The following is a 26,936-nucleotide window of genomic DNA, read 5'->3' on the forward strand; positions in this document are numbered from 1 at the left end:
CCTCTAGTTTGCCCGAACATTGCTCCATATCCGATTACGTGCACCTACATCACGGAGGAAAAGTGGCCATCCACTCACGAACTATCGAAAAAGCAGAGGTAATGTTGCCGGCATTTAAATTGACCTACATTGTTCTCTGCTGAGGTTTGCGGATTTGGGAAAAAGAGTGTCTAGAAGGCGTGGGCAGGAAAGAAAAAAGAACTGGGGTAGGCTTAGAGTACTACGCACACTATTTATTAAAACGAAGCTTTCTTTGCCTCGCTGATGGCGACCGTCCACACCAAAACGCACTGCAGGAAAGCCAACTTCCTCTGACGACGACGATGATGATCGTGGGCTAAGTGAAAGATGGTTGAAATGCGAAGCTTTCTCCGCTCAAAAGCCAACGTCGTCTTCAAGGTTCTTACTCATAGTTCAAAATCCGAATCGTTACTCTCAAAACGCACTACAGGAAAGCCAACTTACATGATCAACGCTTTCAGAAAAAAAAAAAGAAAAACTTACTGTGGAGGGAATCGAACCTGGGTCCCTCGCGTTATGAAGCCGACGTCTACCCAGTTGCGCCATTCCGATTTTTTTGTTCTTTAATGCATGGAAATTTTAGAAAACTTCAGAAGACAAGACACTTAACACACAACATAAACACTAACAGACAGCAAAGGGCAAGGACATCAGTCGAACAAAGATCAAAACTCAGGCAAGCAAACGCACGCATCCAAAAGAGGCAGCCACTCCGGTGGATCACTCGCCGCAGCATAAACGCTCCGCACCAACGCCGCCTGTTCCCGAAAAATGCACTTGGTCGGCCTAGGGGGTTCCGCATGCCGATCAGTCATGCGGCACTTCCACAAGCTAAATAGTCCTAGTAGAACGAAAACGTCATATGGAACCCGATTAACATCTTCAAATGGCAGGACGCGAATGTCGTACGGGGAGATGTCAATGTCCTTTTTTAGTGTCCGCTGCAAAACGTCCCAGAAGAACACTGCGTCCCGGCACAACACATAACAATGATCAATTGTCTCTGGTTGATTACAGAGGCGACAATTGTCCGACCAAGGAATAGACATTCCCTTTTCGCGCAGCCATGTCTTAACTGGGAGTGTGGAAGAATGAAGCTTGAAGAAAAATGTTTTTGCACTTTGCGGGATACATATGCTCATTACGCGTTTTAAAACATTGCTTTTTTTTCGTTATTTCTAGACAAACAACGCTGTTACAAACATAATACACAACAACGACAACAAAAAACATTGCACTAAGACATAAAATGACTGTTCCACTCTGGGATACAGTGCTGACTGCTAAAATATTTTCAATTTTGTTAACTTCTCCACTTGTGACAATCAGTCTGGAACACATTGGCCTGCCTTTTACACTTCAAGAAAAGAGAATATGGCCTCTCGAAAATACTCATTTAGTGGGCGCGTATCAATGTCCGAGTGGCGGACTGCCATTCGGCATCTCCATATACTGTGCAGACCTAGTAACATTATTAGGTCTAGAGGACCGCCATCACCATCATGTTCAACGGACAAATACCGAATACCATGGGAATCGATTGGAAAATCTTTTTTCAGCGTATGTTGCAGCATTCACATCCCAGAAGAAGACCCCGTCCCAACGGTCAATGAAAACATGTTCAGTGGTTTCCGGTTTGTTGCACAACCAACACTGTTCACCCCACGACATAGAAAGGCCATTTTCTTGCATCCATGTTTTCACAAGGAGTGTCCCGGTGTGTAGTTGAAAGAAAAATGTTTTACATCCCGGTGCAACTGGCATTTTTTAACCCGTATTAACACATCTCGACCTGTCGAAGTAGTTAGGATTTTTGACTTTGACTTAGGTTGAATAGCAGAAAGCTTCAGGTTTGAATTATCTTTCTCTTAAGAAAGGGGTTTCAATTTTTTAGCTTATGTCACAGATTTCGCAGTTTTGAAATGTAAGGCTCCAAGAGAAAAAAATATCTCGTTCATAAAGAGGCGATAACAATTGATGCCCGCGCTAAGCTTGTATTACGATCAAGCAAAAAAGAAAATGAAACCCTCTTCAACTGTTCTGGTACGACAAAAATGACAACGGCGGCGTCCAAATAACCGTAAACAAACTGTCAGAAGTGCGCGAACAAATTCACATCCCACCGATCCCTAAAAACATGCACCCGGTCCACAATCCGGAACGCGGCAGGCAAGTGCGAAAGCGCTGCACAAACGATTCGGAAATTCGGAGAACGTGGTATACGTGCACACGGCCGATTACCCGGGGCGCGATGCCATGGCCCTTGCAATAGTCAATCACCAGGGCAATTCCATCAGCTCCGGCTCGGTCCGCACGAACGAACCGGAGGTGTATGGAGAGACGGCCATTACCTTGCAATGACGGCCTCCGCAAAAATCGAATACGCGGTTAGTGACTCTGAGTACGGAAGGAAGGCGCATCTCCCCAGAAGCGTCTGCAATTCTCAGGACTAGACTTGAAATATTCAGCGGTCGGGCAAGATATGTCTAATATGGGCACCTGCACACTCCGGCCTGGCTGGGAACGAATGCGCGCACGGCGCTTGTCGATGATTTTCTGACCGATCTGGTGACGGCTACCGCGCTCATTCGCTTCGCTGTTCGAGAATAAATAGGCTCGTGTCCTACAGGTACATCGCTGTACTGCCTTTTAGAAAAATCTTCCGTACTGGAGAAGTTGATGATGCGGCACCAGATCTTCGCGAGGCATTGCTTTTTCAATCTGCGTTGTCGAAGAATTCCTCGCTAATGGGCCTTTGCGTATACTGCGGTTGCGTTATGCCAAAACACGCGAACTGCAGGGTACAATTTTCTGCAAGCCTGCAAGAAGACAGCGCAATGCTAAAGATCATTCGTATTTCATACGGACAGAGATCAAATATACCATTGTTGCAATCGGTCGTAGCCACAGTGTTGAGCACTTCTACTTACGATTTTTTTTTCTATCAACAGAGACGCTTTTAAACATCTAGACTGCATTCTCCCATCTTCAGTCTCATAAACTGCGAATCATGCAGATAACTTGGTGAAACTAAACAGGACCACTTTGACGCGGACTATCTCGATGCTTTGTCGCCGGAAATTCCTCATTGGGCAGAAATCGTACAAAATAACCGGTCACTCGAAGAACTGAGGCTTAGCCTACCGGCGTTTTCCCCCACGTACTGCTGGGACTTATTTTATGATAAGCTGCAAAAGAACACTAACCTAGAGAGAGTGATCGTCGAAAACCTCTATTCTTATTTTGCTGGGCACAAGAACTCGGCTTCGATTCCCGGCCGCGGCGGCCGCTTTTCTGAAAGAGGTGAAAAGCGAAAACGTCCGTGTTTTCGAGATTTCGGCGCACGTTAAAGATCCCCAGGTGGTCAAAATTAAGGCGGAGCCCTCCACTACGGCGCGCCTCATCGCGTGTGAAGCGTCGGCTCGTTAAACCGCACAATCAATCAATCAATCAATCTCTCAATCAATCAATCTGTCAATCCATCTATCTATCTATCTATCTATCTATCTATCTATCTATCTATCTATCTATCTATCTATCTATCTATCTATCTATCTATCTATCTATTCCTATTTCCACGCACGAGGCATCCTGGTGTGCAGCGATTCCACACAACAGAAAGTGGATGTACCACTCCCGGATAGACCAGTCCTGATAATTACGCAATGACAACAACTCAGCGACGTCGGCTTGCCGCTCTTCAAAGCTCAAGGCGTCGCCTGGCTGTTCGGACACCTAACTCGTGCGTTCACGTTACCAGCCTCAGAATCGATATTCGTCGCGCTCGCCCAAAGGACGCGATGGAGAAGCTGATCACCTATTACGCTACAAATACAGCCACACTAAGGGAGTTCGGACCCACTCTGGCTGTGTGCCCAGATGATGTGACCGAATCCGCTGGCAGGCTGATTATAAGTAAGGCACTGCAGGACAATTCTTCATTGAAGAAGCTGCACATCGACAGTGACCACTTCACCAATGAAGATACCATCCTCTTCCGGGAAGGAGGGGGAGAGAGAGAGAGAGATGGAAGGAAGGAAGGAAGGAAGGAAGGAAGGAAGGAAGGAAGGAAGGAAGGAAGGAAGGAAGAAAGACTGTTGAATGCCTGCAACAGACACAGTGTGTGCCCTGCGCCCGGACGTAGCCACTCGTCGATCCCGACGTCACCCCTACTCGGACCACCCCATCGCTACTCGCTACGGGGTTGGACGCCGCTGCCCCGTAAGGGAGGGCGTCGCCCCGCAGCTTTCGCTCCGGTGCTGCTTTTCGAGGGCCGCCAGGACCTGCTGGATGGCTGATAGTTGAGTGTCTTTGTCACAACTGCGCACTGCTTCTTAATTCCACGGCGATAGGTCTGTCCTGGTTGCCGCCTCGTTAGGTCGCACTTCACAGTCCCACAGTAAGTGGGCGGTCGAGGCCCTAGCATTGCGGCAGTCCGAAACGTCGTCCGAGTGTGCCCGTTACCCAAGAACATGGATCCGACCCACGGCGCGGACAGAGAGAGAGAAAGAGAATGGTCTTTAATGGTACTGATGAGGTTAGCCTGGCAAAGGCGCCAAGCTTGCTGCACCAAATGTATAGGGAGAAACGGAATAGATGAATTGATGATGTTGACTATGATGACGATGATGCGCTCACTAACTAAGCCTTATTTAAAGAGTCTGATCAAGACCTTTGCTTCGCAGGGAAGTCAGCAGAGCTTTTGTCGCTCGGGATGCTCGTTTAGAGTCAGACCAAGGGCCTAACACGTCACTTAGCGTTATTCCTCTAGAAAGCGGCTGGCCCAGGTACACTAAAAGGAACGTCCTAGCTACTGTGTACCGCGCACATTCACCTAATACGTGGTTCAAGCCCTCGCGCACGTCACAAAGAGTGCAGAAGGGGGAAGGCAGCTTGAAGCGAAAATGGCTCTGTAAGCAACATTCAGTCGCGCGCGGTGAAGAATCGCTTCGTCATGCTTGTACAGTCCGTGAGGCATCCTCTTCACTGTCACGCTGCGACCAAGCAAGAAGACATTCAGCCTTGGAATTGAAACAAGCACTCAGAGCACTGAACTACTGGTAAACTACATGTCTCTAGGTTTATCTAGAAATTACACGCTCATATCTGTATGGTGTCCCTGCATGGACCTTCCCCTGACGAGGACCCGGTACATGGTTATAGTCGTCTGGCGTCGCAGCAACGAAAACCGAGAAACCCCGCCTTGACTGATAAGCAACGCGAAAACATAGGCTAGTTGATGATGCATGATCTTCAACGACAGCGCAGGCGACAAGACACAGGACGACAGCAATTTGACACACGCTTCGTGTGTCCTTTCGCTGTCGTCCTGTGTCTTGTCGCTTGGGCTGTGGTTCAACTTGACCGAAAAGGTTTGTGAACTTCAGTCTGTGGGAGAACAGTACGCGGCAAGGATTCTGCGGGATGCAGTTGAGAGTGATCTCAACTTGCACGAATACATGCGCGGCACTGGTGTAGTTAAGAGCATGGGCAGGTGCCGAAGGGCCGATACATAAAGGCCTCGGCTGGGTGACCTCGACGAGTGCTCATGGCGCCGCGTTACACGTCTTCTGAGCATCCCGGATGTTTTGCTGCCGGACTCGTGCAGTGCTTGTTCCAGCAATTAAGTGATATGCTTCAGAAGTGGTGTGGTTAACTTCTGAAGTCTGGTTCTTGCACTTAAGATTATTCGTTCAGTATTACATCTTGGACGTCACTGTTGCCTTACTTGAAAGTTTATGAGATCAATTAGAACACTTTTTAAATATCTAAATAAACAGCCTTGATGAATATAATGAGCACGACTCGTTTCGTCATTTGTCTGACGTGCATGATGGTGGTATTCGGGGCAGTGGATTGTTTGCGCTGCGTTTCAGGGCAAGTGACGCAAGGGACCAGATACGTGCCCAATTAGTTTTTTATCATTGTTTTGGTTTTGCTTTCATCTCGCTTCCATTTCACGCTGTTTCATAATCGGGGTTTTTAAAAAAGGTAACAAAAAATTTTCTGTCAAGTATTTGTGGTTTGCCTCGAGGCGGATGCAAGCCCCTGTATCTAGAACATTCTTCGAGCTTTCTTACCACGTCGAACCTTTCAGTTTGTTGCCTCAACAACAGGCGTCACCTCTCCCAAGGTATTTCATGCTGCCAGTGTTGGAATACCTCAGGGGGTACATCATATCGCCTACCGTGTTCAATAGCGATGGCTAAGACCGCCCGGGCATTCAGAAATTTACCGGGCCTCGGCTCGACTGCCTACGCGGATGTCGTGACCCTCTGGACCATTCCACAGCAGTTTACCACCACCGAAGTCACGTAGAGACTACTTAGTCGCGAAAAATGGCGCGTAAAGCTTCTTAAAGCGCTGTTCTGACTGGCGCCCATCACCAAACTCCTGTTTGACGGCATTTTAAGAGAGGGAGAAACAACTTTCGCTGAGCCCATTTCAGATGACGCTCGCAGGTGTCAGACGGGGTGGAACCCTATTCACGAGTCCCATATGAGTCCAATAGCTCCTGGCCCCTGGACGCGAGCTCTTGCTGCGTCGACAGGTCGGGGCTGGACATCAAGATCTCCCATCACTCGGGTAGGGGGGGAAGGGAAGGGGGAGGGACGGTAGGGGATTCTTGAGCTGAGTACACTCCGCCAGTATGTGCGGCAGGGTGCCTTCAGTCTTTTTGCAGAACGGGCAGATGGGGTCGTGTTCTGCCGGGAACATCTTGTTCAATAAAGCTGGGTGCGCCAGTGACCCCGCTTGTGCGCGGCGCACTATTGTTTGTTGTTTGCGGTCGAGTTGCTGGTGCGGCACGGGAAGCCTGCTCCTGGCGCTCCTGTACAACCCCGTAATCTCGCGGTAGCTCGTAACTGGGTGCGGTAGCTCCGACTCGTCCTCAGCCCGGTCTGCTAGTTCGCGGGCGTAGTGGTCGGCGAGGGCGTTGCCTTCCACTGTCGAGTGTGCCGGAACCCACACGAGCTCTACGTCTCGTCCCGGTGGGCTGCGCTTTGCGAGAATTGCTAGGGCCGCGTGGAAGACGATCCCCTTGCGGTAGTTGCCGTAAGCCGTCTCGGAATCTGTGACGATCGTATGCACGTCTCCGTGCGTGACGGCGAGAGCGATGGCCACCTCTTCTGCTTGGCTGGCGTCTGTCGTCCGTAGTGACGCGCTGGTCACCAGCTTGTCGATGGTCGTGACGGCGGCCACTGCTTTGCTGCTGTGCCGGGGAAGTGAGGCGTCCACGTACAGGACCCGGGGGTCTGCTTCCAGCTGTCGGGCGAGTGCCTGTGCCCGCGCGGCACGCCTCTCGTCGTTCCTGCCTGCCTGCATATTGCGCGACAGGGGCTTGGTCTTGAGCGCTTCCCTCCACGGCGGAGGTAGGGGGTGCTTGGGTATCTGTGGTTCGGTGGGCCAACCAATCTTCCAGAGGACTGCTCGGCCGTGCTCAGTCTGGCTCAGTCACACCCTCTGGTTAGACCGATGAGCCTCTATGAGCTCGTCTACCATATTATTACCCCCATGTCCAGCAGCTTCTGCGTAAACGAGTACTGGGGCAGGCCCATAGCCGTCTTGGTGGCTTTCCTTACGATCGTGTCTAGCGTGTTCCTGTTCGCCTTCGTTAACTGGAGATACGGGGCCGAGAAGGTGATGCGAGACACGATGAACGCTCTGACCAGGCGGAAGGCGTCGTCTTCTTTAGGTCCTCTGTTCCGGTTCGCAACGCGTCGGATCATTCCGGTGACCTGTTCGGAGGCCATCTTGATCTTAGCATTGGCCGCTGCCGCCTTGCCGTCTTATTGTAGCAAGAGACCGAGGATGCGCAGCTGCTGCGTGGGCTTGATGTCTACGCCGTCGATGGCAACGACCACATTCGGCTCGGCATCGTTCTTGCGTCTTCTGGGCTGCACGATGAGGAGCTCCGACTTCTGGGGTGCGCAGCACAACCCGCAGGTCTTGGCGTATTCGTGGACCGTCGTTGCCGCCCTCTGCAGGACCTCCTCCGTCCAGGCTTCGGATCCCGCGCGACTCGTCCACACCGTGATGTCGTCGGCGTAGAACGCGTGGTCCACACCGTCGGTCTGTTTGAGTAGATTTGGCAACGGGAGGAGGGCCAGGTTGAATAGCAGAGGCGACAGGACGGAACCCTGTGGGGTGCCGCAGTGCATTTCTATCGGGTCCGACTTCTCGCCTCCAATCGGTATGACCGCCATGCTCTTGCTCAGGAAATCCTTAACGTAGCCGAACATGCGTTGGCCACATCCCGTCTTCTTGAGGTTACCGAGAACGCTCGCGTGGGACACGTTGTCAAATGCCCCCTTTAAGTCGAGGGCCAGTATCCCGCGCGGCGAACTCCGAGTGGCTTTCTTCATCACGAGCTCCTGCAGTTTCACCAGGACATCATGCGTGCCGAGGTGCTGCCGGAAGCCGTACATCGTTTCGGGCATTTGGTTGTTCTCTTCTAGGTAGGTTTATTCCGGGATTCATGAAGATTTCATCTGCGTCATATCCGTCACGGAAGTGACGCCAGTACACCTTTGTCGAAGCGACCCGCCAGCAGGACGTCGCTCGCAAAGCACACCCACAAGACAGCCGCCGACCCGCAAATCATGCTCAGCGGCAGATTTCGTTGCCCATTTCACTTTCATGTTTTACCGATTCCTATGACAAAGGAATCAACCACAGTTTTTTTTATTTCTACGTACAAAGCAGCCATGTATATCAGGGGTGGCAACCTGCGGTCAACGGCTGCACGCGGGGAAGCATTGTGCGGCCACCGGCACGACTTTAGAACCCTCTCCCCTTGTTACTTCTAAAGGCTGACATGGCAATTCTAGTCTCAAATGGGGTTAGACGGGAACAAAGCCAGATCGCTTCCAGTTCGCTTTGCTTCCCATATTCACACTTAACCGGATAACGTCTTCACTTCCCCTCTTTACAATGGTGGTTCGAAAAAAATCCAGCAAGCACAGCCCGCTAATCTTCAACGACAGAATTGGCATTCTTTTTGCGACATGCTCCAAGGCACTCTGCACACGAAGAAAAGCTGGCATCTGCTCCGGTCCCTTGTCAACGACACCACTACCAGGCGAGAAACATGCCATAAAATAAAACAATTGATCGGCAACAGCTCGCTCTCTTCTGAATACCTCCTGAGGTCCATCCAACTGCACCTTTTTGTAGATCCAGCCTCTTATCCGACCCCCCAGTTAAATTTCGCCTCTCCATCTTCTTGGCGTACTGATGGAGACGAAATAGTGACGTTCTTTTGATGCGCGAGCCGAGAGGACGATCTCGACTCGCTCCGATGACCGACGACCGATGCTTGGAGCGGGTGAGGGATGAGGACTGCTTTCCTTGCTGGATATTAGGTTTATTTACACTATTTACATTACTCCAAGTTTACATCAGGTCAGAGTGACGGCTACATTGTCACTCTGCCAGCAGCAGCCTGTTCGGCCGAGATCTATACTGAACTAGATCCCCTCTCGACCGACCCTGGACCAAACCCAACACTCCGGTTTTGATACCCAAAACCCCGCCTCCAAGAAGGGGGCGTACAAGAAAGAGAGAAAAAAACCTTTCAAGCAATTAATAGAAACCATTGATTGGCCACAGGAACCAGCCAATCACACGTGTCCCCACCTGCGGTCACGTGACCCAACCCTCTCTCTTATACACTCATAGTGCGTTTCCCACGCACGCTGTTGCACCCGACCAGCAAATATAGGACATCTGCGGCCTAAAGTGGGCACACCATTACGTTCAGCGGGCGGCATCTGCACCAAAGCCAAGCCGAGGGCTTGGAGCGGTCTTCGCGTGGCTAACCTCTTCCTGCGTCCTCGCCTTGGCGCCTCGTCTGCGCGCGCGCCGGGACAAAGAGGGAGTCGGGGCTAATCCCCTCCCAGACTAAAGGGGCGCCGCCGCCCGCCTGAACAGCCCGCAGGAAGAGACGCTGCCAGCCCAGGCGGCCGTCGTCGAGGCGAACGACCAGTCATCGAAGAGCGCCCGGCGCCGGCTTTGCAAATTCTCAAAAACTTACACCGCGCGCCTTTTCGACACTATGAAACACACCGTCATTCAGCTTCTCGTCAGCTTGTCATGCCGAATGACCCAGCCACCTCCGACACGACAGAGGTACTCAGGCTAATCGCCCCCGTCTTTTGACACACAAAAGGACGGTCACAAAACACGCTCTCCGCGGCTCCGAACTTGGCGTCGGTGCGGTTACATGAAAGGGTCACGGGATAGCCGCTACCAGCGTACGCGACGCCGAACATGAGCCACCGGCGGCTTTCCTTAAAATTAAATTAGGAGCCCTAACTTAACACCTCTGCACTAAGAATGTTGTCCCTGCACTACCTGTACGTACAACATTAACCCTCACTGCACGTTATGTCTTACTGCAGAGCCAGAACTAAAAAAAAACACTCAAGCTGTTACGCGAGTACAATACAAAGTACAATACAGTACAACAATAAAAAAAATTACCCCGGCAATAAAAAAATTACCCCGGCACACACCAACCCAACCAGCACAACGTGCCGGCCAACTGCACCAAAAACGGATACAACACGACATACTCAGTGCCTTGGCCTAGCTATGGCTTGCGCAACATCAAACAATAAACGAAAGCGCTTAACTACAGGGCCCGTGAGAACAAACTCGTGGCGCCCTCTACCATTAAAGGCAACCCACCCCACGAAGGGTATAAATGTTCGAACCTGACAACTGAATGAATGACACCATCCACTCTTAAACGTTACGTGCATGCAGGAGCATTCCTTCACTCCAAGGAAAGGAACAGACACCCAAAAAAATCCAAACGCACAAAATGAGGCTAGTCCTGTACAAATAAAAAACGTTTAAGGAAGTTAAGCGTCTCTTCACGCACTCGCAGACGCCTGTTCTTTCAGAATGCACCACGGATTGTTCATCCCGGTTGCGGTTCACTTGCTGTCCACATGCGATGTACTGAAAGTTCACTTTTCAGTACTTCAGACACTAGTTTGCACACAAGCGCCACAAGTGGGCCCCACTTGCACATTCCATGGCCCACCATGACCACATGCCAACGAGCGCGAATAAAGGAAGGCACTCGCCATTGTACCCAGAGGTAAACTTCCTACCGTGCTGTAACAACGGCTCTACTTCTCAGGAAGACAGCGTTAAGACCACCAAGCTGCGCTACTCGCAAATCACACGACTTACGACAGCTGAACGCAACCAACACATGCACACAGAAACAAATAACAACAAGGGGGGAGAACTATAGTACAGGTGAAACTAACAATAATTGCCCTCTGAGCGATCCGTACGCACCCAGAGAAAAATTGGCCGCGTATCTGCTACTTTCGTTGCAAATGTCGTCAAAAGACGATAGTCTTTATCGGCTATTGCAAAGTAAATGCCTCCCTTCGCTTTGCCGCTCACCTCTCATGTTGTTCCTCTTGCGTCGCGCTCCTCCCAAAGTAAAGACGCCAAAGGTTTGCTTAAATCATTTTAAATTTCCCGCGTTCCACTGCTCCAAACCGGGTGTCTCGATGCGAACGCTGCTCTACGGCGGAGACGCGCGTTAATCGAGGCGCCCTACTTCAACGTTTATAGAACCGCGTTTCCCTACTTCACGTGCGTTGCAAGCAGAACGTGGAACCTATCTAGTGGTACCTTGCGTAACTGTTGCCGGTTGATTTCTTAAAATGGCGCAAGAAGCTATAGTGGCGCGGGCGACAGTAGGCGACGGCGAAGTGAATTCTTTTTCTGCAGTTGATGAAGTATTTAATTTCGCAAAAGCAAGCATGTTTGATTTTTTTATAAAGGAACACTGCAAATATCACTTCTGTATTGATTTGCTGTCTCATGCATTTGCGTAATGTCTTGTTCTTCTTCAACAATGTTGACAAGTGTGAACCTTACACCGGACATAGACGGGTAGATTTAGCTGTGACTATATAAGACTAATGGGCAGGCATTGTTTTGCTTTGGCCGGGTGGCTGAATCGAGTCACAGACAGACAGACGGACAGGCATACAGACATACAGACAGACCAAAATTTCTGGGTTTAAGGAGCCCAAGAAAGACTATCGTCTTTAAAAGACGCTAACAACTAAGTGTGCGCCAAACAACACTGACCCGTTCTGTCTAGCACTGCACACTATTCAGCGCAACCCCCCCCCCCCCCTTTCCACGGCGGCACACACCGACCGTCGCACGGAAGCTGATTCCGTTTCATGCACCACCAGCTGATTCTAAACAAACCCTGGGGTGGCTCGCACTTTCCCGTGCTCCCGGGGGAAAAGGAACACCCTACTCGGCGGTAGCGCGTACGACGATGTCGCACCTGCGCCGCCACACCTGCCGCCGCCTTCCGCGTTCTTGGGCCCGTCGGAATTGACCTACGCGCAAGACGCCGCGGGCCGCCTGCACCTTCATGCTTTGCGCACGGAAGCTCTACTAGGCGCGCCGTTCCGCTGCCCTTGCATGACCCCTGCGCCTCCTGTGCCTCCTCCGAGATGAGCATGCTTTCTGCAGCTTCGCTCGATCTCTGCATTAGCTCCTCCACGAAGGGCTCCTCGCGGTCGGCCGCGGAATCTATGTCGGCACATGGGGCGGTGATACTCTTGACACTTCCCTGCGTGGCCACGGCAACATTGCCCGCCGCCACAGAAAGAATTGCTGCGGCTAAGACCCCTGTCTCGCGAGATTCCATGATCTCATCTGCAGGAGTGGGAACACTACGGAGTTGCTCAACAACTGGAGTGGCTTCAGCCACCTCAACTGCGTTCCCACTCTCCTTATCCCGTGGCGTTCGAAGCGCCCACGAGGGCACGAACACTGTGAAGACACCGGTGTCCTCTTCGAGTTTACCGATCCTGCGGAGCTTCGCTTTCTCGTAAGCGATCTCCGCTCTCCCTTGTGCTAACTGAGCGCTCAGCTCTTCAGCTGTCCATTCGGACCAGCTACCCGCGCCCCTGCTACCCGCTAGCCTTGCTTTTTCGAAAGCGTGCTCCGCATTTTTGAGAGCTATCTCCGCTCTCAACTCCTCAATCTCGAGCACAATGGCACTAACCTTTCGGTCGGTGCCGCGACATCCCGTTAGCATAGTGGCCATGGTGAACCCGGAGAAAAACAAATCAGGGTCCATCTGTGCTCGCTCCGGGTTCGGCCGGGTCGCAGTTTCGCTGATGCAGCAGCTCGTAGACCCGATGCGCCGCTCTCGCCGCTGGGATGGGGCGGTGCTCCTTGGGCCGGAGCCCACGAGGCCTCCCGCTGAGGTGTCGCCCCGTTGAACCACGGCTTTCGCCGCCCTGAGCCCACGAGGCCTCCCGCTGAAGTGTCGCCCCGTTGAACCGCGGCTTCCGCCGCCCTGGGCCAGAGCCCACGAGGCCTCCCGCTGAGGTGTCGCCCCGTTGAACCGCGGCTTCCGCCGAACTGAGCCGGAGCTCACGAGGCCTCCCGCTGAGGTGCCGCGTCGATGCTTGGAGTCTGGCTCGTCGTTGGTTGAAGCCGAACCTTGCGTTGAAGGAGTCTCTCCGGAATGCCCCACCAGCTCCAGCCCATGGTCGTGGTCATCCTATCGACTGCGCCAGTTAAATTTCGCCTCTCCATCTTCTTGGCGAACTGATGGAGACGAAATAGTGATGTTCTTTTGATGCGCGAGCCGAGAGGACGATCTCGACTCGCTCCGATGAACGACGACGTATGCTTGGAGCGGGTGAGGGATGAGGACTGCCTTCCTTGCGGGATATTAGGTTTATTTACACTATTTACATTACTCCAAGTTTACATCAGGTCAGAGTGACGGCTACATTGTCACTCTGCCAGCAGCAGCCTGTTCGGCCGAGATCTATACTGAACTAGATCACCTCTCGACCGACCCTGGACCAAACCCAACACTCCGGTTTTGATACCCAAAACCCCGCCTCCAAGAAGGGGGCGTACAAGAAAGAGAGAAAAAAACCTTTCAAACAATTAATAGAAACCATTGATTGGCCACAGGAACCAGCCAATCACACGTGTCCCCACCTGCGGTCACGTGACCCAACCCTCTCTCTTATACACTCATAGTGCGTTTCCCACGCACGCTGTTGCACCCGACCAGCAAATATAGGACATCTGCGGCCTAAAGTGGGCACACCATTACGTTCAGCGGGCGGCATCTGCTCAAAAGCCAAGCCGAGGGCTTGGAGCGGTCTTCGCGTGGCTAACCTCTTCCTGCGTCCTCGCCTTGGCGCCTTGTCTGCGCGCGCGCCGGGACAAAGAGGGAGTCGGGGCTAATCCCCTCCCAGACTAAAGGGGCGCCGCCGCCCGCCTGAACAGCCCGCGGGAAGAGACGCTGCCAGCCCAGGCGGCCGTCGTCGAGGCGAACGACCCGTCATCGAAGAGCGCCCGGCGCCGGCTTTGCAAATTCTCAAAAACTTACACCGCGCGCCTTTTCGACACTATGAGACACACCGTCATTCAGCTTCTCGTCAGCTTGTCATGCCGAATGACCCAGCCACCTCCGACACGACAGAGGTACTCAGGCTAATCGCCCCCGTCTTTTGACACACAAAAGCACGGGCACAAAACACGCTCTCCGCGGCTCCGAACTTGGCGTCGGTGCGGTTACATGAAAGGGACACGGGATAGCCGCTACCAGCGTACGCGACGCCGAACATGAGCCACCGGCGGCTTTCCTTAATTAAATGAGGAGCCCGAACTTAACACCCCCCCCCCCCATTGGAAACACACTACACCGGCCAGGCCAATGATTATTTGAACGCACCCTTTATCCTCGCCGAGATCCACGCTGTACTCGCCTGCTTGAAACGGAATACTACGCCAGGAAAGGACCAAATTACATATCGCATTCTCCGAAACCTGGACGAAGACGCGCTGCAGGCGCTCCGCGACCTGTACAACCACCACTGGGATGAAGGCACCTTACCTGGACAGTGGAAACATTCGGACATCACTCTCATCCCGAAACCAAACAAGCCCTTCTCCCCCACGACCCTTCGGGCGATTCCCTGACGTCCTGCATCGGGAAACTTTTTGAACGCCTAGTCCATCAACGCAGTTGGAAGATCACTTCATGTATCCGCTAACCATGGTCGAGTTTCTACAGCAGCTCTCCACGCAAGGCGTGCTAATTCAGCTCGAGGAACAGGTGCTAGATCATCCGAGCAGAGCCACTCCTAGGGCCATCTCAACACTCGACGTCAAGGACGCGTTTCATAACGTCACACGTCATGCATCAAGCCATTTTGGAAAACCTCGACACGACCAATTGCGGCATCAAGACTTCCCACTTCGTAAAAGATCTACGTCGCGTTGCGCACCAGCGTGTCGGCACGTATTCACGCGATCCTGGACCCATACCCATGCCCTGTGCGTGTTTTGTGGGTTCGCCGATACATGCTTCCTGCCCACATAGCGGCGGATCGCGCCTGTCGCCGTATAGGCCTTTCACGGCCGCTACCACTTCTTCCAGTGTCCACCTTAGAAGAACTGCTGGTGGAAAAGGAGAGCTTCCGCCGCGCCACGCGTGCTTTACTTCCACCGCGTGGAACTGACCTCCCCAGTGGGCTCGCTCGCTGGGAGGAGGTGCTGCTGTGGAGGCTTCGAGTTGGGGTGGCCTTATCCCCAGCAGTGACCCACGCTTGGCCTGCCCGCTATCACTCACCGTTTGCGGACACCTGTCCCTTTTGTATGGTCCCTGCGTCCGAAGCCGACACGAGCCACCTTCTATGGACCTGCCCTGCCCTGCAAACCTCTCGCCTGCAACACCTCCGAGGCACAGGGCTCCATCCTGGGAGACCCCCTGGTCTACAGCGGTGGATCTGGGGCCCTCAGTACCGGTCTCTGCTTACGTTTCTGCGTGACACAAATGTGATGTTGTATATATAACTGTTATGCCGTAAGGCAAACTCTCGCAAAAAAAAAGATTTCCTCGGAAACCGGACCGCAACACTGCTACTTGGGCCCCTCCGATCCCCCACCTTCCACACGTAGGCCAAGGGCACCCCCAAAGGCTCCGTTATTTCGCCATTGTTGTTAATATTGCCCTCCTTCGCCTTCCTACTCACCTACAAGGTATTCCCGGCGTCCAATACGCTCTTTACGCGGGCGATCTGACCATTTCGACAATGCAGGGCTCCAATGGCGCACAACAGGACGCTCTCCAATAAGAGGTTTGACGTGCGAATCTTACAAATCGGCCATCCTAGTCCTCCGCGCCCGCACACGAGGTCGTCCTGCTGTGGCTACTCCCGACCTGCAAGTTGCCATCCAGGGCTCTGCCGTTCCCCAAGTCCCCACCCTCCGTATATTGGGTGTGCATGCCAACCCACTACAATGGTTCCGGAGCCACCCTGCTGCCTCAGTTACGCAAAGCGGTCACACAGCTCACTCATTTAATACGACTGATACGGGGATCCATTCATGTCCTCAAAGAACAAGACCCCTGCCGCCTGGTCCAAGCACTGCTGGTCAGCCACATAACCTATATGGAACCCCTTTTGTCAACCTAAAACCCCAGGAAGCCAACAAGCTCAATGCTCTAATCCGGCAAACTTACAAAGCTGCCCTCGGACTCCCAACGTACTCCACCAGTGAGCGTCTGCTTCACCTCGACCTGCACAACACGCTCAGTGAGCTACTGGAAGCACAGCGCACTTCCCACCTCCATCGCCTAGCCCTCAACTGCCTCAGGTAGACGCGTTCTCCAAAACATTGGCCGGCCCGCCCCCTCCCCTCCCCTCAGCACGAACTCCAACACATCCCCCTGTCCATTAGTCAACGCCTGAAGATTAGCCCGGTACCTACGCACATGCACCCTTCCTTCAATCGTGGACATCGCGAAGCCCGGGTGAAACGCTACGGCGCCGACTCCCAAACACGATATACGGACATAGCTCAAACTCCTGACCGCGCGCGCACCACCCTAGTTACCGTGGACTCGAATGGACATTTCGCCCCAACTGCCACCTATCGAAATCTGCCCGTCACCTCAGCCAAAGCGCTTGCCATCGCCCATGCCGCTACCACACACCAGCAATGCTTGACCATCATTACAAACTCCCAACAAGCCAGCCGTCTGTATGGCATTGCACCACCACAGTCCTCACTGTGCTGCGAAATCTTCCCGAGCACACTGAAGTGTCGATCATCTTGACTTTAGCCCATACTGGCCTTGCAGTGAATGAGGCAGCTCATGCCTCACCCACGATCTCCTCACCCGGGCACTCCCATCCGCAAGGACCGAAACCGCCGGGTACCTAATCATTGACCATCAGGTCCTAACTCCGCTGGACTCTGCCTGCAGCTCCCTTCTCGCCCAGTACACACACACCAGAAGAGCATACCCTCTCTCACACCAAGCTTACATATGTCGGCGTCTACAAACTTTCTACAACCATGCTATCTTCTCCCACATATCTCCGTCCCTTTTCCCCCCAACTGCCCGCAATGTAACCTTCCTCTCACAACCTAGCCCCTTTTATATTCCTGTGTCCACCACCCCCTCATCCCCATCCACTCCCCTTCCCTTGAGCAGCGGGAGTCTGCGCTGACCAGCTCGGCGCCGGAGCGTCAACTCGCCCTGGTGCAACGAGGCCTGGATTCGTCGCAGGCCCGCGGCCTCCTGGACGCATCAGGCTGACCACATCCCTTTCCCGCTTCCTTGGTTGCTCAGTAAAGATGTTTTTTTACGACCACCCTCCTCCTCCCCTCCGCGCCCTTGCCGTGTCGGTTCCATGCAACTCGGCCCATGATGTAGATGAAACGACTTTGAGCCGCTGGTTGTCACCCTTTTAAAGCAAAGCTTTACTACCTTCGTCGAGCAGTTTCGGGGATATATCAATAGTAAACTTTATTGGAGCCCGAAAAGACGGCGGCACCTTTAAGTGCCGGACGGGGCGGTTCCCTGTTCACGGCACCCGTATGCGGCCAGCAGCTTCTGGCCCCTGGATGCGCAAATTAACCTTTTTATTGGAGACACACCCCCCGGCGACTCGCCCCTCGAAGAGCATCACGTGATTCGCCGGGCCCGCTGTCGTCACTGCGTGCAAGGCCCCGTTTTCAGTCGTGCGCACGTAGCGGCGGCGGCCGCGACGAGAGCGGCCGCTTAGCTCGTCGCCAGCCGACCAAACCCGCAGCCCCCACGCATGCGCCGCTGGGTCGTCTCGGGCTATGTGACTCATCTTGCGCCGTGTTCGCCGTGAAAGAGGAACGCCGCGTTCGCCGAGAATGAAAGCGAGGCCGGGACTCCTTCTGTGAGCGTTGCACGGGACCGAACGGCTTTGAGCCGTGGTCGGCAATACAGCTGCATCAGAGGTTAACCAAGCGAAACCAAGACTCAACCAGACTAAGCGAAGCTTTTGCTTTGCATATCCAAGGTTGGCTGAGCTAAGCCGCTTCCATTTTATTTCATGAGCATGTAGGCATTCGTTCGCGCACGGAGAGTGAAATGACGTCGAAGCTGCGGCCTCCGGCGCAAGGCAACTGCCACTACGGCTTAGCTCTGGTTGCGCCAACGTGCATAATACAGGCCTGCAGTGCGACGAAACACATGCAACGCTTACTGGAGCGAGGTTTCTGCGCTCGTCACGAGTAGCAAGGATGGTTAGCGGCAGCGCCGAACGCCGGGGCTCCCGGGACGCCGGCGCGGTGCGGTGAAAGGCGTTAGGTGCACTAAATTCAAGTAACGCGAGACCAAATATTCTACGCCGTGATTTGATATGCCCTAGTGAGAAAACTAGAGAAGTATCTGGGACTCGCCGCTCAGATTTTCTGCTAGCTCAAACAGCCAGGCTGACTCGTTTCGTCGCGACGACACGCACGCAACGCGTAAACACAACAGGAGGCATGCTATAGAACAAGCGTGCCGAGGCAGATTGGTGCAGACTGTACGCTTGTCAGTTTCGGTCTCAAAAAGTAACCCTTGCCTATGTTCTTGGAACAAAATTCTTCCGTTGGAGAATGGCGATCCAGCGACGCCTGGTCTCCGTGTCGTGCTAACTGTGCGGAAAGCAGTGCATTGCGAAAAGCCGCTCACACGGACAGTCTTTGAGAAGTTGCGGCCAGTGAGGCGCGCATGGCGATATGTCCCACACCTTAAGGTCCAGATCGCCGCTGGTACGTCCAACTACGGCGCAAGTGTACTCCCGTGACTTCCACGTTTATTTACTGCGCACTTCTCTTAGCACCATGGCAGCCTACGGCGGAAACCGAAACCACCCCGTGCTGAAGGTCAGTCATGGCGAGTACGGCGCTAGCGTCACCTGTTGAAGGTCAGCCCAAGTGCTCGCTGTAAACGGTCTATACATGCCGCTCCTTTCACCACGCAGTTTAGCTTCCGCAACAACCGCCAGTCCTTCCTTATGATCGCTGTGGCACTTTTCACAGAGTTCGGCGACCTTCTTTTTTCCAAGGGAACACGTATGAACGGACAAACAACTACATTTTAGGTATTTTTACGTGTACCTCCATGAGAAAGCATTCAGCTCTTTCATGCGAAATGCAAGACAGACCATGCATAGCCTCGTTTATAATCGACTGGACAGACATACAGACAGATAGAGAATTAACACTTATTTCTCTTAATCTGAGTAGCAGCGCTACGCTATTATGATGGCCGATATTGCGTTCAAACGTTTTCTGGCACTCGTGTTGCCGACTTCAGCAGCGAACAATGCTGAGTGCGAAAATATTCCCCAAAACTGCTCTTAGACAAGCTGTGCGTAATTAACCGGCTTTGTTATCACTACACAAAGTAAGCCACGTTTGTACTGGTACAGCTAGTACAGCATAGCTTGGTGTTGCAGTGTAACTATATTCCCTCCCATCAGGATTCGTGCTGCAGGTTCGTAATTGTTATCGGTTACGGGTTGCCGGCAGCACAGTGATTTTGTTGGGGACAATGATACACGAGACGCTTTGAATTCTAGGAAACATATTTCTTTCGCTTCGGCCGTCTTTCACTTCCACTTTTCACCACATCTTTTGCGAATACATTAACTTTTCACGTTTGAAAACAACAAACGCGCACCTAGAAGTCCACCTTGAAGCAATGTGGGAGTTTTCCTACAAATAGGCGGCAAATCGTGCAATGCGGTCCTATTGAAACCAAAAGAACTCTGTCGGAATCTCTGCAGAACGCTTACACATTTAGTAATTTAGTAACAACCCGTTAAATTTTTAACCTTTGGCGTTTTTGACAAACAGAAAGCTGAACGCCGTGAGACTTCCGGTGAGTAGCAGACGCGCTCTTCCCAGCGTTCGCTGGGAACAAGTCACATTTAATGACAGCATGCAAAGTGCTCTAAAAACATTCACAAAACCCAAGAAAAACTTCGTAACCCGTAAAAAACATGTTTTGTACATATATCTACACATTTCGCCGAACCTAAGTAAAGTGCCGTTACATTGACAAGGTTACTTTCGCCGCGCTAGAGTGGGTGGCGCCAAAGTCGGCAGGTGTGCCTGTGAACCATGTGGTAGCGGTGGCCCGTGGTCTGCGTCAGGGGAAAAATCATCTTCTTATACGCGGTACGACGTCCACAACGGCGGATACAGCGTGCCCAGGCACCTGCAGAACTACTGGATACTGCGTGTACGTACAACAGGGACTTGTAGCGCTCTCGGCGTTACCACTTCACCGGACGAGCGAGTCCTAAGCTCTTCCCCCGCTTGAAGACGCGCTCGTGGACAGCCGGAACGCGCCCGGCGTAGGAACCGCGGCATGAGTTCAAACATGAGCACAAAGCGGATCCAGCGGGAGCTGGCGGATTTCCTGCTGGACCCCCCGCCCAACTGCAGCGTGGAGCCCAAGGCGAACAACCTTTACGAGTGGGCCGCATGCATTGCTGGTCCCCAGGGGTCGCCGTACGAGGGCGGGCAGTTCCTCCTGGACATTCACTTCACGCGGGAGCACCCGTTCAAGCCTCCCAGGGTTGTCTTTCGCACCCGCATCTACCATTGCAACGTGGACGGCAGGGGCAACATATGTCTGGACATTCTCAAGGACGCCTGGAGCCCGGCCCTCACCGTTTCCAAGATACTGCTCTCGATATCATCGCTCCTCACCGACTGCAACCCAGATGACCCGGTCTCGCCCACTATTGCCTCGCAGTACGTCACGGACAGGGCTGCACACGACCGCATGGCCCGGCAGTGGACCGAGCGGTACGCCAAGAAGTGAGAGCTCGCGTGTCCAACGAGTGGCTCCAAGAAAGTGCCTGGGGCCCTGCCCTCATCAGTCATTTGCGTAATTGAGCTTTCTTGTACAGGACTACAAGGAGTCGCATCTATTTTATTTTTTTCTGTCCCTGTGTTACGGTAGGAGTACCTGCCAAAGTTAGCCTAGCCATACATACCCGAGTTCATATCGGTGCGTGTTATACAGTTATTTTATATTTTGTTGGCACGAAGAAAAAGATATATAGTGCCCGTGTTAGACACTAGGTGTCGTTTCCTGTTAGAGGTTGTTATACCACCAAAGAAAGCCTTCAATAAACGTCTGTTGGAGGTGTGCAATGGTCATTCAGTAGCCGGACATACAGTAACCGGTGAAAAAACAAAATCAGAAGTTATTTTGTGCCTTGTCGACAGACAGGCTGCCTGAGTACGTGCACTTGGTCGCCGAGGCAGTTCTCAATGGACCAACCGGCCAGGTATGTTCTCTCGCAATCTTATGTGTGAGCGAATCGGAGTACCTAGGTTTCTAAGCAGGGCGAGGAGCTTCTTGTGGAATCTTTCGGCTGACACGACCCGCTGGATGAGCGGTAGAACGGAATCGGGGAAGACCAATACAAGCTGGACCGGTGATGAGCAAGTGCATATGGTTGTGTTAGTCGACGCCATAAAACCACCTGTTCCCAGATAGCGGGTAGGATCTCGTTGATGGCTTGAAGTTTGTTCACCGTGGAGAGAATCATCTTCGTATTATGGACGTGGTCCAAGAGACATGTGGGAAGGTTGGGCTTGAATCTCCGAGCTTGTGTCGCAATCGACGCTTGGCAGTTTCCAGACTGCAGGGTTCGAGTGGAGACGAAATAAGCCTAGTAACGCCAGCATCACATCAGTGGTGGGAGAAACCAGGCAGGCTTACTTTTCTTTGAGCCTGTGCTATGTTGCGTGTATGACACCAGATTTTTCAAAAAAACTAAGCGCAGACGTGTGTGAGGACGTGCCCAAGCATGTGCCCACGCAAAGGCCTACAATGAGGCAAAGTTCCATAACTGCAAGACCAGAATAAACAACTTTATTGGGTGTCGAACATTCGAAAGCCACGCACAGGGTAACAAGTAAAAAATAAGAAAGCGCGAGTGCGTTTATGCTGGAATCAATAACTTGTATACCGACAAAGCTGCTAGAGTGCGCACAGAATTGGTCGACGAGGCAGTTCTTATTAATGGACCAATAGGTAAGCGTGCTCTCCAATCCTCCTAATCCCGCGTGCGAGTAAGCTCATCCAAGCAGGACTGCTCTCTTCCGCCGCCTAGGCCATGGCCGTGATGGAGGGGCGTTAGGAGAAACCAATATACTCGTAGCTTCCCAAGCAGGTGAAAGCCTTGGCAAACTTTTGGCAGAGATGCCCCTTTAGGCAAGCTGTAGAGCGGAAGCAGGGTGGACCGAAACAATTGCTGTACCTGTGATGGTCAAGTTCTCAAGACGCTGCTTTCATGATTGCGTTTGCCAATGCCATAAAACCACCTGTGCCTAACACCCGGCCGGGCCGGCCCGTACAAGAGCTCGTGACATTGTTTGAAGTTCTGGAAAACAAGCACCTGGCCACAGGGGCGCGTAGCCAGAATTTTTTTTTCGGAAGGGGGGGGGGGGGGGGGGGGGGCGTGGGCGAGTTTGCCCAAGTCCGCTTCATTCGGCCCAGCGACGACTAGTTCTCCCTAACCCGTTGTAAGGAGAGTGAAGCGTGTGTGAAGAGTTCGATCTCTTCCATATAATGTAAGGGAATGAAAGTATGCATAATAAATATATATCTATTAACTGGTGCCGACGTGCGGTACAAGTTGCGGACGAATTCTTGAACCCTGCATACTGTCAAGAACAAGGAAAATAAAATATTTATTCATAAAAAAATATTCTTATTTTCGGAGAATTTTGGCAGAACTGCTATCACTGCTCGCCATTTTCTGTTTAAGGGGGGGGGGGGGGTATAAGACACCTGCGGGCAGCATGGGCTTGCTTCCTCCGACCTCGTGTCGTAACTGACGTCTCCAGTACCCATGGGGGTCTCCAGTACCCAGGATTCTAGTGGAGGAAGGAAGGAAGGAAGAAAGACTTTGTTGAATGCCTGCAACAGACACAGTGTGTACACTGCGCCCGGACGTAGCCACTCGTCGATCCCGATGTCACCCCTACTCGGACCACCCCTTCGCTACTCGCTACGGGTTTGGACGCCGCTGCCCCGTAAGGGAGGGCGTCGCCTCGCAGCTTTCGCTCCGGTGCATGCTTTTCGAGGGCCACCAGGACCTGCTGGACGGCTGATGGTTGGGTGTCCTTGTCACAACAGCGCACTGCTTCTTGGATCCACGGCGGTAGGTCTGTCCTGGTTGCCGCCTCGTTAGATCGCAGTTCACAGCCCCACAGTAAGTGGGCGGTCGAGGCCCTAGCATTGTTACACAACACGCACGTGTCGTCCGTATAGAGTTCTGGCTGTATGTGTTTCATGACGACCGGGGTCATCAGTGAATTCGTCTGCAGCTGTCTGAACGTGGACGCTCTTCCCTGGTTAGCTCGGGGTGAGGCGGTGCCAGCACCCTCCTACTGTTTCTATAATGTTTGGTGATACCCTGAAAGGTATCGTACCTGTCCTTCGTCTCGGTCCACCACTCTGCAGACGATTCCACTGCTGCCGGTCGGCCAGCTAATAATTCGTTCGCCGTCTCGTTGTGGTTGGTGGCGAGTTCCGATACCTCGTTCACCGCGTGGGCGGGAAACCACTTGATTGTCACCTTGCGTCCATGGATGTTCACCCGCTCGAGCACCCGCGCCGCTTCACAGCACAGCCAACCCTTGGCGAAATTGCGCACTGCACTCTTTGAGTCGCTAAGCACCGTCGTCGTCTCTGGGTCCGCGATGGCCAGGGCGATGACCAGCTCTACCGCTCGCTGCAACGTTACTAGAATATTCTAGTAACGTTGGTTACTTCTAGTTACGTTGGCTCGCTGCGCGTCTCTCGTGACGATGCTCGCGGCGTTCACCGCGACTAGACGAAAAAAGGTGACGCCCAGAGCACCCGAGAACGGAGGTTGCGGCTGCCGCGAAAACGCCCGTGGGCCGAGATACCAAGAAAATTATTTCGGGAGTAACTGTGGGAGAAACTGATGACCACCGGCCATCTGGACGTCCAGCAACTCTTGGCCTCTAGAGCAAAGGCTGCCCGTTCATATCATGCATTGCTGTCACCCACTTCAAACGACGTTTTACTACTACTAATGATAATCCAGAGTTCCTGTTTTTGATTGCGCTCAAACCTGCAAGCCGTGATGGATTTCAGTTCTACCTCGTATGACTCGAAACATGGCATAAACTTGAATACAAAATCCCAATTTATTGCTTGTTGTCAGCGTGTTCATGTGCCTGAGTTTTGGCCTCGCACAGCTATTTTATGCGCTCTCTGGTTAATTGTCCCGAGAGCCACCGGCTGCATTTTCATGTAATACATGAAAATGCAGCCGGTGAAAATCAAGCTGTGAAAAACAAGCAAAAAAAAAAAAAAAACACTTGGGGCCGAACTTTTGAAGTGTCAAAAGAATGTTGTGTCAAAAGAATGTCAAAAGAATGTTGTGAAGTGTCAAAAGAATGTTGGGCAGCGTATGGAGCGCCACACACAAAAAACGGAGACATCCACGCAGTGCACACAACCTGCGATCTTCTACCCGCATGAGAAATGCAATCATCAACAGTGACAAAAAAATAATCGGGCATAATTTATGTCTTGGCAGTGCTTTAAACGCTAAGCATTCCTTGTCTTCGGAGGATCAGATTTTACCCAGCAGGCATCCAGAGATTGCAGACAGACAGGCAGTGGGCGTGTCAGACGCGGATCGGCGGATGCCTTCTGACGGAATCTCAAGAGGCAGCCAGTAGCAGACGACACTGTATTTTTATTTCTATCTTGCTTTTGACGAAGCAGAGTAGGTAAACTTGAGTCTCGTAGCTAGCAAAAGTGACACACACCTGATTTTTATGCCAATCACAGCAAAGGGCGACCAAATATACACATGTTTGGACGGCAGATTAGACCGAGCATTATTTGCACTCAAAGTCACTTGCAGCATGCTTAACTCGGCTTGTCATTTTGCGATCGATCTAGTTTTAACTAGATTAGAGCAGTAAGAGCCTACCCTATAACTTGTAGAGCACTATCATCCATTTCTTAATGTCAGCCTGGGTAGAGTGAACTAGAAGTATACTTCTAGTTCACTCTAGCCTGGGTATAAACAGTTCAGAAGACGGTTGCTCATCATTTCAAAGTCCTGGCGTGATCGTCTGTTGAAAGGCCCCAAGCACGATGCACGGCTGCTCATTAGAAGATGACGAAAAGCTGCGTCGCACTTTGGAAGGTGTTGGCTCAGGAACAATTACGTTTTTATATATTCATCTTGAGAACACAGCTAAACTTACGAAGAGACCAAAGCAACCTCCAGGGCACCAACCAAACCTACGCGGCGTTTCCATTTCCAATCTGCTCAACGTCTACAGGCGCAGTATTGTATTTTTTTTGTTCAGTTTATGTTGGACATGTAGTTTTAAAATGTAAAACAAACGTGCAGTACAACCTAAAAATTTATATTTTAATTTTTTTAACATTAGCACGCATATGAAGAATGAAGTTATGTGATGACGTTGTTAGCGCCAAACTGGCCGAAACCGTTGGCCAGTTACGACAGCTGAAAAACATTTGCCGCGTACCCGTGGGCCAGGCTGCTTGTGGGATGGCGCGTAAACATTTCCCAACTCTGTTCAGTCTCGTCTAAGGTGCCTAATAGTTGCGTTTTTTTTTTTTTTGTTTATTCGCGGTTTGTGTCAGCGACAGTCGACTGGAACGGCATGATGGAGCATATTGCGAAGTTTTTGCAGGTAAAGTGATCCGTTTGCTTCATTGCCGTGTGGTGCTGCAGTCCGTTTCTTACGTCCCGCCGACGTACGAATGAGCTCCGAGAGGTGTAATTCACGCTTAAAGTTTCTAGCCAGTGTGAAGTTCTTTGTCGTTAAGTTACAGCGAAGTTAGGGCGCTCGCTGTAATCATTTCTTGCGCCCCGGGCCGTGTCATGGCTGACAGGTCAACTTCGACGTCAAAGCGTGACCACAGTATTTCCATGTTTTTTACGTATTTTTGCCTATTTGCGAGGACGGCGCATGTTCGCTCGTGTGCATACTGGCCTGTATAATCTGAATTTTGTACTTGCTTCTTGCGGAGCCTTCACCTTTGCGATACCCGTTTGGCGCGCTTTTTGAATGGCGCCAATTTGTGTACTGTGTGCATTGCCCTAAATCTGCGAAGCCCCTTATCATTCATAGGGTCGCCTCTATTTAGTATACCCGATTTGGCGTCCTTTGTGGCTGTCCCCGGTTTGTGTCTCACGATTCGTTGCGAATTTTTCGCAGGTCGGTCCGGGCAAAGTCGTCTCTTCACAAGTTCGCTTCATTCAGCCCAGCGACGACTGGTTCTCCCGAACCCGATTGAAGGTCAGCGAATGTGTATGAAAAGACAGCTTATGCATGCAAAACTTCTGAAAATGTCGTGGGGAATTTTCGCATGCTTAAACAACAACAAAAACATCGTTACTACGCAGTGGCACGTGTTTTGCTTTACGGCTGCCATGTCTCGTAGAAAAGGTCAACTTCAATCTCACATTCCTATGTAGCCAACTGCCTGAATCAATGCTTCCCGCATTTTTCACGCAATTCTGCTT

At 52.1% G+C, this 26,936-nt stretch overlaps 1 protein-coding gene and 1 pseudogene across 1 annotated transcript in view; both read left to right on the plus strand.

The window, feature by feature from the left end:
• The first annotated feature begins 20,480 nt into the window (after nt 1-20,480).
• Nucleotides 20,481-21,484, plus strand: LOC144148860 (ubiquitin-conjugating enzyme E2 E1 pseudogene; annotated as a pseudogene).
• A 4,418-nt stretch (nt 21,485-25,902) lies between these two features.
• LOC144149604 (uncharacterized) overlaps nt 25,903-26,936 on the plus strand; it is a 39,157-nt gene continuing 38,123 nt past the window's right edge. The window contains exons 1-2 of the mRNA XM_077681245.1: nt 25,903-26,100; nt 26,629-26,709. Of these exons, the coding sequence (XP_077537371.1) occupies nt 26,071-26,100; nt 26,629-26,709 (111 nt within the window). The 5' untranslated portion in view covers nt 25,903-26,070. The remainder of the gene's footprint in view (nt 26,101-26,628; nt 26,710-26,936) is intronic.

The sequence above is a fragment of the Haemaphysalis longicornis genome, unplaced genomic scaffold (assembly GCF_048455015.1).
Source record: "Haemaphysalis longicornis isolate Haplotype H1 unplaced genomic scaffold, Haemaphysalis longicornis Haplotype H1 scaffold_8, whole genome shotgun sequence".
In the NCBI taxonomy this organism is placed as follows: Eukaryota; Metazoa; Arthropoda; class Arachnida; order Ixodida; family Ixodidae; genus Haemaphysalis; species Haemaphysalis longicornis.